Source organism: Scomber japonicus, chromosome 22, assembly GCF_027409825.1.
Source record: "Scomber japonicus isolate fScoJap1 chromosome 22, fScoJap1.pri, whole genome shotgun sequence".
NCBI classification, from domain to species: domain Eukaryota; kingdom Metazoa; phylum Chordata; class Actinopteri; order Scombriformes; family Scombridae; genus Scomber; species Scomber japonicus.
In genome coordinates this window covers 21,734,529-21,752,735 of record NC_070599.1, presented here as the reverse complement: position 1 = coordinate 21,752,735, position 18,207 = coordinate 21,734,529, and the positions used below count along the sequence as shown (strand labels likewise).

Here is an 18,207-nt window from a genome sequence, read left to right as displayed (position 1 = left end):
CTGTAATTTAGTTACATTTTCCCTCAGTAACTATAACAGATTACAGTTACATTTATTTTGTAAAATTAAATTACAAAACATTACATGTACCTAGTTGTGTTATCTATAATAACAAAGTCTAAAACAGGGGTGACTCTAGGATCAGACCTTAAGGGGGGCTCAGCTCCTAATGAGAATTTGACATACTATACTCTGCAAATGTAAAAAAATAAGATAAGATATTCATTTATTAGTCCAACAATGGGGAAATTTGCATTATTACAGCAAGTGGACAGCAGAAATACAATATAAGAGCAGCACTAACAAAAGAATAAAGAACAATAAATAATAAGTACAAAAACAATAAGAACAATAATAATTAAAAATATGTAATAAAAATAATCGTGACATTATTTACTATTATTATTTTAAGAGTAATATTGGCATTGATTGGTATTCTAAGGGTTGCTGAGATGAAATTTAGGGGTAATTGAGCAGCTAAAATCACCTCTAGTCTAAAATAAATAAAATAAATTATAAAAAACTTGACCCAAGACTTCAGTCTTACATAGAGCCACAAGGGGAAGACTCCTTGTGGTGCTGGTTTTGCCTCGTCTGCAGCTCTGGGATCAGCTTTGCTCTCCACCTCTCTCTATGTGAGCAGCTGCTTGTATCTGACTCTAGATCAGCCGCTCTGAAGAGTCCACGCCTATTTATACACTTGGATAACGCCCCCTGCGCGACGTCATTGGCTAGAGGCATTGACGCAAGAGCATTCGAATTGGAAGGCGATTGGCTGATGCGGCTGTCATTCAATGTCACCGAACGTGATGGGCCAATGAGAGAGCGCGTTCGGCTCTTTGTTCCTCCCGCTCGGCCGGTGACGCAGAGGGTCATGTGTTGTTTGTGCTTCTGGCCCGTAGAGATGTGTGTGCAGGAGGAGAAGGGAAAGGGTTTTGCTAACCGAGCTAGCCGGATCCTCCCGATTATAGAGAAAACACGGGCTTGAATTGAACGTGGTCATGTCGCACACGGTGGGATTCATTTCGTGAAACACCCCTACAACAACTAAAAACACCTTTTAATATCGGAATTGCTGCTTTTAAGAGGATAAAGAGGGGAAAAGGAAAAAGGGGGACTCGTTTCTTTCTTTTTTTTTGGCGGAGTAACAAAGCCGGGTGTCTGTGAGTATTGCAAATCTGAGCTGGCCTAGCCTGGACTCAAAAACAAGACAAGAATGGGGTCTAGGTCCAGTCGGATTAGCTTGCAAGTAAAGTGACCTTTGATTTGTTTTTTCTCTCTAATGGCTAATTTCACTAATTACCAGGAAGGCAAAGCAGCGATGTTGATGCTGGAGACGCAGCAGCAGCAGCAGAGGGACGTAGGGACGAAATCTACATCTACCACCACTGCAAATGGAGATAGCTTGGTCGGGGAACCCCCTTCCTCTTCCCCGTTAATTAATATAGGAGGAGGAGGAGGAGGAAGTGGTGGTTCTCGTTTCCATCAACATTTACCTCCCTCAAACCACCTCCATCATCACCACCACCACCACCTCCTTCTTAGCCACCATCACCCGCCAAAGGATCAACAACAACAACAACAGCAGCACCATCACTACCAGCATCTTTCCGGGGAAAACATAGCAGAGTCCCCCGGTAGGAAAGCCTCCTCCTCCTCCACCACCTCCTCCTCCTCTTCGTCTCTCGGCCAGGTACACACAGCCGAGGACCCCACTGCTGCTGCTGCTGCTGTTGCTGCCTCCTCCTCCAGCAGCAGCAGCAGCCATGTATACACGTCTGTGAGCGTCCCAAATACCTCGGATGTTGTGGATGATATTCGCAAATGTGGCTATTTAAGAAAGCAGAAGCATGGACATAAAAGGTTTTTTGTGCTTCGGGCTGCCAGCCACCTCGGGCCGAGCCGTCTGGAGTACTACGACAGCGAGAAGAAATTCAGGAACAGCCTCCGATCTGCTGCCACGGCCGCAGCCAGTGGTGGGGCGGTCGCCCCTTCTCCCCCTAAAAGGGTTATTTACCTCTACCAGTGCTTTACGGTAAACAAAAGGGCGGATTCCAAAAACAAACACCTCATTGCCCTTTACACTAAGGACGAGTACTTTGCCATTGTGGCTGAAAACGAGCAGGAGCAAGAGGACTGGTACGTGGCTGTCAGTGAGCTGATGAGCGAAGGGAAAAAAGGGCATTTGGATTCAGATGATTTAGATGATGGATACGGTACAGTCACCCCTGGTACTGTGTTTAAGGAGGTGTGGCAGGTGAATGTCAAACCTAAAGGACTGGGTCAAACTAAAAACCTCACAGGTGTGTACCGGCTATGCCTCTCAACTAAAACCATACACCTCGTTAAGTTGAACTCTGAAACCCCCTGTGTTAACCTGCAGCTGATGAATATCAGGCGCTGCGGACACTCTGAAAGCTTCTTTTTCATCGAGGTGGGTCGCTCCTCCTCGATCGGGCCCGGGGAGATATGGATGCAGGTGGATGACTCCGTCGTGGCCCAAAACATGCACGAGACTATCTTGGAGACGATGAAAGCTCTGAAAGCTTTTGCAGAGTTTCGACCGAGGAGTAAAAGCCAGTCTTCAGGCTCCAACCCGATGCCGTTTATCACAACGCGGCGTCACCTGGGCAACCTGCCACCGAGCCAGACGGGGCTGCAGCGGCGGTCGAGGACAGAGTCAGTTGTTGGAACGCCGCCGTCAAGTAAGAGCTCGGGGGCCAGTGGTTACCGCTTCCGCACATCCAGCGAGGGCGAGGGGACGATGAACCGGCCGTTCCGCTCCGCCACAGGAAGTTTAGTTCACCTAAACTCAGCACGTGCCCATCACGGTCGTCAGGAAGGCGGCAGCGGTGGCGTTGGAGTGAGTGGCGTCGCCACAGGAAACGCCGGCACAAGCACCGGCGGCGGCGGCGGACGCTACGTCAGAGCCATCCCGGGGTCGTCAGCATCTACATACCACGCCCGCTCCGCCTCGCTCCCCGTCTCCCACTTCCCCTCCACCACCAGCCCCGTCAGCGTCTCCTCCAGCAGCGGGCACGGCTCCGTTTCGGATACGCTCACCCGCCCGTCGAGCGCCTCGATATGCGGCTCGCCGTCCGACGGCGGTTTCAACTCTTCGGACGAGTACGGCTCCAGCCCCGGCGACTTCAGGTACTTCCGGGTGCGGAGTAACACCCCGGACTCTTTGGGAAACACCCCACCAATCAGAGAGGAGAATTGCCTAAATGATTACATGGCGATGGGGTGGAATCGGGAGGTTTTTGGCGCCGGCTCCGGAAACAACAGCGGAGGCGACACGCCGCGTGACGAAAGCACGTCGACGGCGGAGGACGACCGCTTTTCTTCATCGTCGCTAAGAAGGAGGACGCACTCTTTCTCTAGACCTGCTGGAGGAGCGACAGGCGGCTCCGGAGTGGCTGTTTACCAAAAAATGACCCAAACCAACTTCTCTTTAGAGGAGGGGTCCGATGTGGTGTTACCATTCGGCAGCGGGTTACTCCGTGGCGGCCCCTCCTCCTCCTCTTCCTCGCTCCGCTCCGACTACAGCTCCTGCTCCGAGCACAGCCAGCAGAGCCGCCCCTCCACGCTCTCCCGGACGGACGCCGGCAGCGAGCGCCCCCCTCTCTCCACCTCCTCCTCCTCCGCCAAGGAAGACAGCGGCTACATGCCCATGATGTGCGGCGTGGCTGCGTCGCCGCGGGATACGCCTCCCGACTACATGCCTATGCAACCCAGCTCTTACTCACACCACGTCTCCCATTCCCCCCAGTTTCACCACAGCCCAGCTTTAAGCCACCGCTCGGCCCATCACCCCCCGCAGCTCCAATCCCAATCCTCCACGGACTCCCACGGCTACATGATGATGCTCCCGGGGGGCGGCGGCAGCTCCCCCTCCCCGGTTCAAGCCTCCCCGAGCCCTCATAGCAGCTCCAGCATGGCGGGGGCAAGTGGGAGCGATAGCATAGCAGAAAGACCTGAAAACGGGGAGTATATGGACATGTCGTACAGCAACAGCGGGGGACGCAAGCTCCTAAATGAAGGGAGTAGCGGGTACTACACACCTGGCACACCTGAGGGCACCTCCAAATCTTACAGCCCTTATTTCTCCCTCCCTCGCTCCTACAAAGCCCCCACAAGAGAGAGGGATGAGAAGGAGTACGGGGAGTACGTTCCTATGAGTTCCCCCGCCAAGCCGGTGTACTCATCAGTTGCCACGGGGTCAATTACGACACCTGAGAAGAGGAGCGGAGGAGGAAGTAGCACCTCCACTCCGTCTCACCCACCACCGCCTTACGGAGCTCACCACACGACCGCCGCGCTAGCCGACCGGCGCGTCGTGAGGCCCAACCGCCTCCCGTTAGGCAGGAGGAGTTTTCACGGCCCGCTGCGGGTTAGTGAGCCCTCCTCGGCGTCTGCAGGCACCTCCACCTCAGTCCCCGCCACTGGCAGCGCCCCCGAAGGACCCTCGAGTCCCGGAGAGTATATCAACATCGAGTTTGGAGATCACTACCCCCACCAACAGCAGCCCCCCGCCTATCCTCTCTCTGCCCAAGACGAAGCGCCTTCCTTGGGCTCCGGTGATAGCTGTCACTCCCCCCCCCACCAGCCCCAAACTCACCAGGACTACATGAGCGTGGAGGTGGGTGTCGACCAGCAGGACAGCGCTGGATGTCTGGGTAAAAACCAGTCACCCAGACCGAGCCTCGTCGCCCCCTGGAACCCGCCCAGCTACATCCGACCCCTGGCTGCCAATCCTGGGGCGCTGGCCTCCCCCGGAGTCCCCGCCGGGGGTCACTGGCGGTCGATGGGGGACGACTACACGGACATGACGTTTAACCTCAGCAGCAGAGGTGAGAGGACGCAAACGAGCCCCACGGCCATGCTGCAGCACCTCTGTGTGATAGAGGGGCGTTACGGCCACGCTCCCTCCGCCTCCTCCTCATCCATCTCCCCCACCCTCCCTCCGTCGAGCCCCAGCAGGGCGCCGGTCCAGCAGCCGGAGCCCAAGGTGGTTCGAGCTGACCCACAAGGCAGACGGAGACACAGCTCGGAGACGTTCTCCTCCACTTCCTCCTCTAATTCGACTCCCTCTGGAGGAGTGGGAGGAGGACTCGGCCCCTCATCCTCAGCCGCACACCCTGCTCCCGCCCCTAACGGATCTTACCTAACGGAGGGTCAGGCTTCCAGGTGGGCCAGCTCGGCGTCTTTTGACAGCGTGTGGATGTCCGTGGAGGGTCTAGGAGGGGATTCGCCGGCTCACCAGGCTCAGACCAGAGCTTCGGAAGCGGGCGCCACCTCCGGAGCCTCGGCAGCATCCTCCTCCTCTTCCTCGGGAGCCAGTCGAATGTGCAGGAACATGTCCGTGGGGTACCAGAACGGCCTCAACTACATTGCCTTGGAGCTGAGAGAGGACGGGAGTAACGCAGGAGGAGCCACGACGACGTCAGGAGGCGGTAGCAGCAGCAACGGGAGCTCTTCGGCGGCGGCGGCGGTGGCGGCAGGGACGGGGACTGTACCTCTACCGGAAAACGGAGCCTACGCCAGTATAGACTTCACCAAATCTGATGGAGTCACTACAACAACTAAGGGTGAGTTTTTACTCATTTAAAACGTCTTTTTTTAACATCTGTAATCAGAATATAGGAGAAAAATCATCAAAAAGTGTTAAAACTTTATCTTTTTCTTAACTTTTATAATCATATTTAGGAGGAAAATCATCAAAAAGTATCTAAACCCTCTTTTCTTTTAACATTTATAATCATATTTAAGACTAAAAAACTTCACAAACTGTTTAAACTCTCCTTTATTTAACAGTTATAATCATAATTTTAGAGTAAAAAACTTCCCAAAGTGAAGCATGAGAGTGACGTTAAAGGTGTGACTAAGCGAGTAAGTGTTTGGGATATTTATTCCTACCCGCCTTAAAAACATAAAAAACAAAAAACCCAAAATAACCCAAAGTGGTGTAAGCTATTATTAGGCACCATTACAACATCAATTTGCAAGCTCTCCTCCTCTAAGTGAGTGAATCTATTTAGGATCAAGTCGAGCTTCCCGAGCCAGCCGGCCGTTGTCTCTTATTTTGAAGGCATGTGGATCCACTGAAGTTGAGGCTCTATTCAGGAAGTGTGGCACCAATATGTGGTTCATCTTGAGGTCTGTGTGTGTGTGTGTGTGTGTGTGTGTGTGTGTGTGTGTGTGTGTGTGTGTGTGCCAGCAGGCTAGTAGACGATTAGCTCGCCGAGTGAATCGAGGTTTATCTGAGGTCAAGTGTTGGGACTGAATCACCCAAAATAAAACAAAGAAGTAGAAATAAAGGAGAAAAAAAGGAGCTTTAACTCTAACTTCCTGTGTTTGTAGCTGCTGCTGCTGTTGGTGTTGGTGGTGTTTCTTCTTCTGTGCCTCTGTGCACGTGCCGCTGTGTTTCTTTGTGTCAGCATGTGTGTGTGTGTGTGTGTTGAGTGTACTTTCATAGATGGGTCGGGAAGATGAGCGAGTCAAAAATATGTTAAGAAATAGTTTTAAAAGCAGCATCAGGTTTGTTAAAATGTACGTTTTGAAATGACATTTGCACATTTTTTTAAAACCAAAAGTAAGACTGAAAATGCTCCTGAAAATGTCAAATGGTGTAACCACAGAAGAATGATTAATATTAAGCATTTTATCCACCTACAGTGTATTTAAGTGGACTATAATCTAAGATCATGCCAAACTAGTTGATATGGTGTTTTATTGAGAATTGAGAAAGTTTTTATGGTTACACCACTTCGACATTTTTTGCCATAATCCTCTAATATATTCTCTCAAAATGGATTAAAAGCAGACGTTTTAATGCTGCGTCCACATGAAAAGAAAAAAAAATCAAATGAAAAGAAACATTTTGGAGTATTTCTACGTTTAAATTTTGAAGCATTTTATCAATATTGAGCAGGATCCTAAAAAACCGCCATTTTTTCTAAATAATTTGACACAAATGATGTAAAATTTGTTATAAAACATAGTGTTGCGTTGCTAAAAGTGGATTATATTTATTCCACATTGTACTTCACATTCATTTTCCTTCAAAAATAATCAGATTTTAATGAAAAAATACTGGTTACACCAATTGACACTGTGTTACATCACCTCATTGACCCATGCTTTTCTACACTGTTTTGAAATCTAATACATTTATTTATACTAAAACAGAAGAGCTACAGAGCCAGCAGTGAGTTGGTGTTGTTATGATGGGCTTCATGGAGCAGAAGCTTGGCTACGAGTCTGTTTCTGTTGATATTAGACGTTAAATGTAACAATGTGGTTCATATCTGAGACTCTTTTTCATGGTTTTGAAGGCTTCTTGTGACCTTTGGAGTGATTTCCTCTTCATGTTTTAACCCTTACATACTGTTCAAGGTCTATTTTTAACCAAAATTGTTCTATAATTATCGTCACGGGGAGTAATTAATAATTTTGGTCTATAAAATGTTAGAAAACTGTGAAAATATGGATTGAAATTTTAAATAACATATGATAATGTCTTTTAAATTGCTCGTTTTGTCCAATAAAAGCCGACAAAACTCGCCAAAATACTAAATTTATAAAGGCAAATAATCATTTTGGTTTATAAAATATTAGAAAACAGTAAAAATGATTGAAATTTTAACCCTGACGTACAGTTCAGGGTCTAATTTGACCTATTTTTAAGCCAGAAATGTGATGACTCATTCATAATGTGACCCATAATATACAAAAAAGGAAATATTCTAACATTTAAAAACATTTTAATGCAGTTTATACTCATTTTTGTTGAGTATTTGACTCATTTTTATTAAAATCAAATCAAAAAACACCATTAAAAGATAAGTTTAATCATATTTAATATAACAAAAAGCATAAAAACTAAAGAATGAAAGTGTGTCTGCTCTCTGAAAGCTTCGTTAAGGATTAATCACCAGTTTATTAACGACTGACGAGGCGTTCAGGAACTATTTATATCAAAAATGTTGTGTTTCTTACAGCGAGTGACTCAGACTTTCACTTTGTTATAAAAAAAAAGAAGCTGAATCATCGTGCTTACTCATTTTCCCGTCAATATGTATTTATCATTTATCATTTAGAGATGCCTGAACTCATCATATCTCTAAAGATACAAACAGGAAGTACAGTGAATTAAAGCTTTTATCAGTTGTTTATATAAAGTTATTCATTCTCTTATCTCATATCATCTAAAACACACAAATATTGCCGCCAGTTCATAAGTTGTTTATTAATCTTAAACCACATGAATCATAATATTTACTGACATGGAAAGTTTGTGCTGCTTTGGCAATAAAGATGTTATCAGCTGGCGTGCAAATAAAGAATTTGAATTTGAATTTAGATAAAAACCACAAATAAATACCACAAATACAACATGTTAGAGGCCTGCAAGCTAGGAACATAATAGGAATAATAATAATAATTTAAAAAAGTACAGTAATGAATAATAAGTAATAATAAGTCAAATTGTAGAATAATAGAAATAATAAGAATAAGTAATAATAATAAAATAATAGGAATAATATTACGAATAGAACAATAGTAAAAATAATTAAAATAATAAGTAAAAATAAATAAAATAATTGCTAGAATAATAAGAATAAGTAATAACAGCTAAAATGATAAGTAATGATAAGTAAAATAATAGTAAGAATAATAAGCATAAGTAATAATTAAACTAATAAGTAATAATAAATAGAATAATAGTAAAAATAAATAAAATAATAGTAAAAAATAAATAAAATAATAATAAAAAATGAATAAAATAATATTAATAATAAATAAAATAATAGTAAAATAAATAAAATAATTGAAAGAATAATAATAATAAGTGATAAAAGATAAAATGATAAGTAAGAATAAGTAAAATAAAAGTAAAAATACATAAAATAATTGAAATAATAGTAAAAAATAAGTAATAATAGTTAAAATAAGAGTAAAAATAAGTAAAATAATAGTAGAAATAATAAGTATAAGTACGTAATAATTAAACTAAGTAATAATAATAAGAATAAGTTATAAAAATAAATAAAGTAATAATAAAAATAAGTAAAATAATAGTAAAAATAATAAGCATAAGTAATAATTAAACTAATAAGTAATGATAAGTAGAATAATAGTAATAAGAATAAGTTATAATATATAATAATGAGTAAAATAGTCAAACTGTTGCTTAAAGCTGCTGAACTACGTTGAACACACTACTCTCTCCATGTTTGTAAAACGACAGAAACTTAAGTAATGATTAATTTGGACTTTTGAACTTTGAACTTTATTAATATTGTATCGTTATGAGGTGATTACAGGAAGTTAAATTATTATAATAATATTAATTTAATATTTAAAGACCTCAAACTGTCTGTAGGTTTCATTTTAAACCATATTACTGTCACTTTTAAACATGTTTGAGCTTAATGGACGTAAGACAGTGTGTGTGTGTGTGTGTGTGTGTGTGTGTGTGTGTGTGTTGTGTGTGTGTGTGTGTGTGTGTGTGTGTGTGTGTGTGTGTGTGTGTGTAGTCGTGTGTGTGTGTGTGTGTGTGTGGAGAAAGGAAAAGAGGAAGGTAGGAGGGAAGGAAAGAAGGAGGAAGGGACGAAAGAGAGAAGGAGGGAGGGAGGGAGGGAGGGAGAAAGGAAAAGAGGAAGGAAAGAAGGAGGGAGGGGGGAAAGAGGAAGGAACGAAAGAGAGAAGGAGGGAGGGAGGAAGGAAGGAAAGGAAGGAAGGAAGGAGGGAAGAAGAAGGAATGAAAGAAGGAGGACAGAAGGAAGGGAGTAAAGAGAGGAAAGAATGAAAGAGAGAAGGAGGGAGGAAGGAAGTGTGTGTGTGTAGTTCTGTGTGTGTGTGTGTGTGTGTGTGTGTGTGTGTGTGTGTGTGTAGTCCTCTGTGTGTGTGTGTGTGTGTGTGTGTGTGTGTGTCAGGTCTGTAGTCGGGTTCACGAGGCCTCAAGGATGATGAAAAGAGGATGTTGTGATTTAGTTCTCAGTCTTCCACTTCCTCTTTTTTCTTCTTCTTCTCCTTCTCCTTCTCTTTCACACACTCTTCCTCTTTCTTCTTCTCCTTCTTCTCCTTCTCCTTCTTCTTCTCCTCCTCTTTCTCTTTCACACACTCCTCCTTCTCGTCCTCCTCCTCCTCTTTCTCTTTCACACACTCTTCCTCCTTCTCCTTCTCCTCCTCCTACTCCTCTTTCTCTTTCACACACTCTTCCTCTTTCTTCTTCTCCTTCTTCTCCTTCTCCTTCTTCTTCTCCTCCTCTTTCTCTTTCACACACTCTTCCTCCTTCTCGTCCTCCTCCTCCTCTTTCTCTTTCACACACTCTTCCTCTTTCTCCTTCTCCTCCTCCTCCTCTTTCTCTTTCACACACTCTTCCTCTTCCTCCTTCTCCTTCTCCTCCTCCTCCTTTTCTTTCTCTTTCACACACTCTTCCTCTTTCTCCTTCTCCTCCTCCTCCTCTTTCTCTTTCACACACTCTTCCTCTTTCTTCTTCTCCTTCTCCTCCTCCTTTTTCTCTTTCACACACTCTTCCTCCTTCTCCTTCTCCTCCTCCTCCTCCTCTTTCTTTCACACACTCTTCCTCCTTCTCCTTCTCCTCCTCCTCCTCCTCTTTCACACACTCTTCCTCCTTCTCCTTCTCCTTCTCCTTCTCCTCCTCCTCCTCCTCTTTCTCTTTCACACACTCTTCCTCCTTTCCTCTCCTTCTCCTCCTCCTCCTCTTTCTCTTTCACACACTCTTCCTCATTCTCCTTCTCCTTCTTCTCCTCCTCCTCTTTCTCTTTCACACACTCTTCCTCCTTCTCCTCCTCCTCCTCCTCCTCTTTCTCTTTCACACACTCTTCCTCCTTCTTCTCCTCCTCTTTCTCTTTCACACACTCTTCCTCTTTCTCCTTCTCCTCCTCCTCCTCCTCCTCTTTCTCTTTCACACACTCTTCCTCTTTCTCCTTCTCCTCCTCCTCCTCTTTCTCTTTCACACACTCTTCCTCTTCCTCCTTCTCCTTCTCCTCCTCCTCCTTTTCTTTCTCTTTCACACACTCTTCCTCTTTCTCCTTCTCCTCCTCCTCCTCTTTCTCTTTCACACACTCTTCCTCTTTCTTCTTCTCCTTCTCCTCCTCCTTTTTCTCTTTCACACACTCTTCCTCCTTCTCCTTCTCCTCCTCCTCCTCCTCTTTCTTTCACACACTCTTCCTCCTTCTCCTTCTCCTCCTCCTCCTCCTCTTTCACACACTCTTCCTCCTTCTCCTTCTCCTTCTCCTTCTCCTCCTCCTCCTCCTCTTTCTCTTTCACACACTCTTCCTCCTTCTCCTTCTCCTTCTCCTCCTCCTCCTCCTCTTTCTCTTTCACACACTCTTCCTCTTTCTCCTTCTCCTCCTCCTCCTCCTCCTCTTTCTCTTTCACACACTCTTCCTCCTTCTCCTTCTCCTCCTCCTCCTCCTCTTTCTCTTTCACACACTCTTCCTCCTTCTCCTTGTCCTTCTCCTCCTCCTCTTTCTCTTTCACACACTCTTCCTCCTTCTCCTTCTCCTCCTCCTCCTCCTCTTTCTCTTTCACACACTCTTCCTCATTCTCCTTCTCCTCCTCCTCCTCCTCTTTCTCTTTCACACACTCTTCCTCCTTCTCCTTCTTCTCCTCCTCCTCCTCCTCTTTCTCTTTCACACACTCTTCCTCCTTCTCCTTCTCCTCCTCCTCCTCCTCCTCTTTCTCTTTCACACACTCTTCCTCTTTCTTCTTCTCCTCCTCCTCCTCCTCTTTCTCTTTCACACACTCTTCCTCCTTCTCCTTGTCCTTCTCCTCCTCCTCTTTCTCTTTCACACACTCTTCCTCCTTCTCCTTCTCCTCCTCCTCCTCCTCTTTCTCTTTCACACACTCTTCCTCATTCTCCTTCTCCTCCTCCTCCTCCTCTTTCTCTTTCACACACTCTTCCTCCTTCTCCTTCTTCTCCTCCTCCTCCTCCTCTTTCTCTTTCACACACTCTTCCTCCTTCTCCTTCTCCTCCTCCTCCTCCTCTTTCTCTTTCACACACTCTTCCTCCTTCTCCTTCTCCTCCTCCTCCTCCTCTTTCTCTTTCACACACTCTTCCTCCTTCTTCTTCTCCTCCTCCTCCTCCTCTTTCTTTCACACACTCTTCCTCCTTCTCCTTCTACTCCTCCTCCTCTTTCTCTTTCACACACTCTTCCTCTTTTTTCTTGTTTCTTTTTTAATTCCCTCCTTCCTTCCTCCCCGCCGCCGTTTTTTTTTCTCCCTCCTCTCTTCACACTTCCTCCTCCGCCGAATATGTGTCGCGTGTGTGTGCATGAGTCAGGATTCTCTCTGCGAGCGCCGACTGACTCATTTGTTTATCGTGGCGCTCTGAGCGGAGATGAAAGAGCTTGTGTGTGTGTGTGTGTGTGTGTGTGTGTGTGTGTGTGTGTGTGTGTGTGGCTCGCTAGCACAGGAGATCAACTGACACTCAAAGCGCTGAAGCTCATCCTATTGTGTGTGTGTTTATGTGTGTGTTTGTCCGTCCGTCTGTCTGTGTGTGTGTGTGTGTTTGTCCGTCTGTGTGTGTGTGTTCAAGGTTTAGTAATGTTAATCGGTGCCACACACACATACACACACACTCACACACACACAGAGACAGACAGACAGACGGACAAACACACACATATATACAAATATATACACGAACAGCCTCAGTGTGTGTGTGTGTGTGTGTATTAAGGGTAATGTTTAGTAATGTTGATCGTTGCTACACACACACAGACACACACACACACACACACACACACACACACACACACACACACACACACACAGAGTAACACACATGCACAATCAGCTTCAGTGTGTGTCTCTGTTTGTGTGTGTGTTTACAGTCTTTGCTCTGCATCTAGGTAGGTTTATATGTGTGTGTGTGTGTGTGTGTGTGTGTGTGCTGAGTCATGGCAGCCCCCCCCCTCCCCTCCTCCCCCCTCCCTTTTTTTTTTTGATGTGGTGCTATAATTGCGGCGGCGGCGTGTCAAGGCATCGCATCGAGGCCCGAGAGGAAACGCATCATCATCACTCAGGAATGCACTTCCTCTCAGCTGCGGCGTTTCGAGCCGATAGAGGCACACCTGGATCCTTGACCCAGAGCGGAGACAGAGAGAGAGGGGTTTGGGGTGGGTTTGGAGGGGGGGGGGGGGCTTCTCCGTTCCAGCTGTCAAGGAACATTTTTTGCAGCACACATTTCTCGCTCTAAACATTACATAAAACATGAGCCGAGTTAAAGACTGAGACTTTAATTATAGAGGAGCGAGAGAGAGAGAGAGAGAAAAAGTCATTTCCACACTTGTTGATAATAAACGTTTGAAGGAGCTGAATCGCCATGGCAACAGACGTGTTTGTGCACAGTTGAGTGTAGAGAAAGGCTGCAGCTACGACCGTCACTCGTGTGTGTTTATAATGTTTAGCATCGTGTAAATATTCAACTATGAGATACCTACGACTCCAGAAAGTGAAAGTGAAGCTCTATTTCTTGCTATTTGACGCCATATTTTCATATTTTCATATTTTATAAGTTATAGAGCCTTGAGACGCTATGAGAGTTTCTTGCTGTAACGTTTCGCCCCAATTTATCGTTCTGTAGAAGTTTAATTAGATGTGTTAATTTTGCGATTATAAGAAGATAAAGTGATACGTTGCGATTAAATTAAAAAGAAACACTCTCTCCGCACCTCGCGATTCAATTAAAATCAGATTCAGAAGCCTACGAATCGATTTTTGATGCATTTGAACGCATCGCAGCCTTATTTTTCTTTCTTACTGCTGCGGCTAATTTTTTTTTAATGCACTTGAACGCATCGCAGCCTTATTTTTCCTTCTTACTGCTGCGGCTCATTTTTTTTGATGCACTTGAACGCATCGCAGCCTTATTTTTCTTTCTTACTGCTGCGGCTAATTTTTTTGGATGCATTTGAACGCATCGCAGCCTTATTTTTCTTTCTTACTGCTGCGGCTAATTTTTTTGGATGCATTTGAACGCATCGCAGCCTTATTTTTCCTTCTTATTGCTGCAGCTCATTTTTTCATCAATTGATACAAGAAGTCGGATAAAGATGAAACCCTGTCAACAAATTCAGCCAAATTCATATATTTTTTTTAGTCAAATTAGACCCTGAACATTACGTAAGGATTATAATTTCTATCATTTTCACTGTTTCAAACATTTTATAGATCGAATAATTAATTACCCCCCCTCCGAAATCTCTAAAATGCTGACTCAGCCAAATTCATATACTTTCTCTCTTCACCCATCCCCACTCCAAACTCTTTAAAAGGATGTAAATGCTTTGATATTTTGGGTCAGTGAGGATGAGGGGGTTGGGGTGGTGGGGGGGGGGGTGTGGTCTTATTTTATAAGAAGGGTAGAAAAGGGCGAGGGGGGGGGGGGGGGTAAATTTGGGTAAGGAGCCAGAGAGTCGTGGCGTTAAACTCCCTCAGAGAAGACGGTTTAAGATGTAAGTGACAGCGGTGGGAACCTGCCCTTTCCCTCTCCACCCCGTCCCCCCCCCCGCCCCCCGTCCCCCCAAACTCAGGGTCCACGGCCAAGTGGATACGAGGTGGTAAAGGGTTAGGCCGAGTGTGAGGGGTGGGGTGGGTGGGTGGGGGGGGGGGGGAGTAAGAGTGGTAAGAGGTGGTGGTACGAGGCTGCCCTTTCCTCTCTCGTTCCCACCTCCGCCACCACAGTCAGGGTCTTCTATATTTACAGGGTCTATTTCAAGAGCGACATGAATTTATGGGCCGGTCCGAGGCATGCGCTGCTCGTAACAGGACCCCCCCCCCCTCAAACCTAACCCCCTACCCCCCCTCCAAACCGTCCTCCTCCTCCCCTCTCTCTCTCTCTCTCTTTTTTTAAATAGCCAGATATGTTTGCCCCGACAGATGTTAAAATTATTAACTATCTAAGCATGCGACACAAAGCCACGTTGACTTTTTTAGCGACTATTCGGACCGTCACGAGAACACGCGGAACACGAGGAACAGTATTTGTGGTTCCCGATTTATTTTATCGTATAAATAAACATTAAAAATAACTCGCACCTTACTCTTGTCGGAGGCGGGGGGATTTCTGCTGGGTCTGAAAAAGTCTCAAATGTGATAATCTCAATTATTACGGCCTTAAAAAGTCTTAAATACGTCCATATGTTGCACACTAGGTCTTAACCCTCCTGTTGTGCTCCCGGGTCAAATTGACCCATCTGTTTTGACTCTTCCTTCCTTCCTTCCTTCCTTCCCTCCTTTCCTTCCCTCCTTCTTTCCTCCTTTCCTTCCTTCCTTCCTCCTTTCCTTACTTCCCTTCTTCCCTCCTTCTTTCCTCCTTTCCTTCCATCCTTTCTTCCCTCCTTTCCTTCCTTCCTTCCTCCCTCCTTTCCTTCCTTCCCTTCTTCCCTCCTTTCCTTCCTTCCTTCATCTCCCTTTCTTCCTTCCTTCCTCCCTCCTTTCCTTCCTTCCCTTCTTCCCTCCTTTCCTTCCTTCCCTTCTTCCCTCCTTTCCTTCCTTCCTTCATCTCCCTTTCTTCCTCCCTCCCTCCCTCCCTCCCTCCCTCCCTTCTTCCCTCCCTTCCTTGACTGGAACACAACAGGAGGGTTAATTTACATTTAGTTAAGTATTAACCCTTTACACACTGTTCATATTCATACAGTCTCCCTTCATAATTACTCTCATTCTTTAATAACCTCATCAGTCAATAAATCAGTGATTCTTCCTCAATGAAGCTTTTCAGGAAGCAAGGAGAGTGTAATCTTTAATTTTCATGCTCCCTCCTACCTTCCTTCTTCCTCCCTCCTTCTCTCTTTCGTTCCTTCCTCTCTCTTTCCTCCCTTCCTTCCTCCCTTCCTCCTTCTCTCTTTCATTCCTTCCTTCTGTCCTCCCTCCCTCTCCACTGTCCTTCTTTCCTCCCTCCCTCCCACCCTTCCTTCCTTCTCCCTCCTTCTCTCTTTCGTTCCTTCCTTCTGTCCTCCCTTCCTCCCTCTCTCCATTCCTTCCTTCCTTTTCCTCTGTCCTTCTTTCCTCCCTTCCTCTTTTCATTCATCCTCAATGAAGCTTTTCAGGAAGCAAGGAGAGTGTAATCTTTAATTTTCATGCTCCCTCCTCCCTTCCTTCCTCCCTTCCTCCTTCTCTCTTTCGTTCCTTCCTCTCTCTTTCCTCCCTTCCTTCCTCCCTTCCTCCTTCTCTCTTTCATTCCTTCCTTCTGTCCTCCCTCCCTCTCCACTGTCCTTCTTTCCTCCCTCCCTCCCACCCTTCCTTCCTTCTCCCTCCTTCTCTCTTTCGTTCCTTCCTTCTGTCCTCCCTTCCTCCCTCTCTCCATTCCTTCCTTCCTTTTCCTCTGTCCTTCTTTCCTCCCTTCCTCTTTTCATTCATCCTCAATGAAGCTTTTCAGGAAGCAAGGAGAGTGTAATCTTTATTTTTCATGCTTTTCATTGATGGAGAAAAAATATTTACAATCACACAATATAATAATGATCCAACGTTAGATAACACTGACTTCAATGAACCATGATAAATGTGAATAAGAACAGTATGTAAGGGTTAAATATGTACGTTCATTTATCGCTTCCTCCATTGGCTTTTTTTTTTTTGTTGTTGTTGGTGGGATTCATAGTTAGATCTATGCGTTGTCGTTGGCAACCAAACGATCAATTGGAAACGCAGTGTGTTTTATCTGTAAGAAGTCCGTCATGTGATGCATACTTGGTGTGAAAGCGCTGATGTCGCACATATAAGATCACTTCAGATGTTTTGAGAGTTTGAAAGTCGTTCTGAGACTGTGATTTTCCTTATTTTGTCGTACTTCCTGTCGGTCTTAAAGTAGAGCTGGACGATGAATTGAACTTTTAACCTGGATTACGATTAATGAACGATGATGTATTTTCACAGTTTCTTTAGTTTAGTATTTTCCACTGCTGCCCTCACATATGAGGATCTTTAGGGAGTGAAAATAAAGATGTTTTAAGATGTGACGCTGTGGTTAATATATGAAGGAAGGAAAGATGGAGAAAGGAAGAAGGAAGGTAGGAGGAGGAGGGGGGAAAGGAAAAGTGGAAGGAAGCTGTGGTTAATGTCTAGTTTACTTGATTATAACTATGTAAAGATCATAGTTTGGGTTAAAATGAAGGAAGGAAAGACGGAGGAAGGAAGGGAGGGAGGAAGGGAGGAAAGAAGGACAGTGGAGAGGGAGGGAGGACAGAAGGAAGGAATGAAAGAGAGAAGGAGGAAGGGAGGAAAGAGAGAGGAAGGAACGAAAGAGAGAAGGAGGGAGAAAGGAAAAGAGGAAGAAGGAAGGACAGAGGAAAGAAGGAGGACAGAAGGAAGGGAGTAAAGAGAGAAGGAGGAAGGAAGTGTGTGTGCGCGTGCGTGCGTGCGCGTGCGTGTGTGTGCGTGTGTGTATTTGTGTATGTGTGTGTGTGTGTGTGTTGTGTCTCATTGGTAACGAGGCTCCACTTTCACTCGGAGCTCGCAGGAAGTCTGACTTCTTCATTATTGCTTTTTATCGCTCCGTGTTTCCTTCGCTTCCTCTCCTTTTTGCCCCCCCCCCCTCCCCCCTCCTCTAAACTCAGACACACGGTAATGATAAAGCAGGTTTTTTTTTACTAGCCTACCCTTCGACTTACAGGAATGTGCCGTCAGATAACTTTATTAGACCGAGAGACTTGAAACTGTGTGACTGTGGGACATTACTTTTAACACACTCTCACACACATGTTTCTTCTTTTATTTTGGCGGGTCATCTTTCCAGATTACAGCGACCCAATTTTTTTTTTTTTTAAAGTTTGAATAAAGCCTTTTTTTTTATCACCTATTGACGTAAATGTGCAGATAAATAGAGTTTATTTTGGCAGGAATGTTTTTATTTTTAGCTTTTAAGTTGATTTAAGTTGATTTAAGTCGAGTTTGTGGTCAAAAAGCAAAGAATAAAAGTCAGCACAGTGAAGCTCCCAATGCAGGTAGATTTAAAAGGAAACCACACGAGTGACTTTAGTAGGAAAATAGATAGATAAAAACTAGATAGTCGTCATCTTAGATCCAAAAAAGGTCCTCAAGCTTTGTCACCAATACTTAATAAACTGGAGTTAAACTTTAAAGTTGTTACTATGAGATATTTGCAAATTTTCATTATTTTCTGACGATTCAGCGTTTTTGCCTTTTTTGTCGCCTCATAGTTTTTTATTAAAG

The 18,207-nt window shown here is 45.0% G+C and overlaps 1 protein-coding gene across 3 annotated transcripts in view; it reads left to right on the top strand.

The window, feature by feature from the left end:
• The first annotated feature begins 430 nt into the window (after positions 1-430).
• The window catches only part of LOC128384229 (insulin receptor substrate 2-A), a 22,465-nt gene continuing 4,688 nt past the window's right edge, over positions 431-18,207 (top strand). Inside the window, exons 1-2 of one of the 3 annotated variants that reach the window (XM_053343777.1) lie at positions 431-1,163; positions 1,311-5,591. In XM_053343777.1, coding sequence (XP_053199752.1) covers positions 1,322-5,591 — 4,270 coding nt within the window. In that variant the 5' untranslated portion in view covers positions 431-1,163; positions 1,311-1,321. Of the gene's footprint in view, positions 5,592-18,207 lie in introns of all 3 variants that reach the window. The other 2 variants (XM_053343776.1, XM_053343775.1) reach the window with 2 other exon arrangements.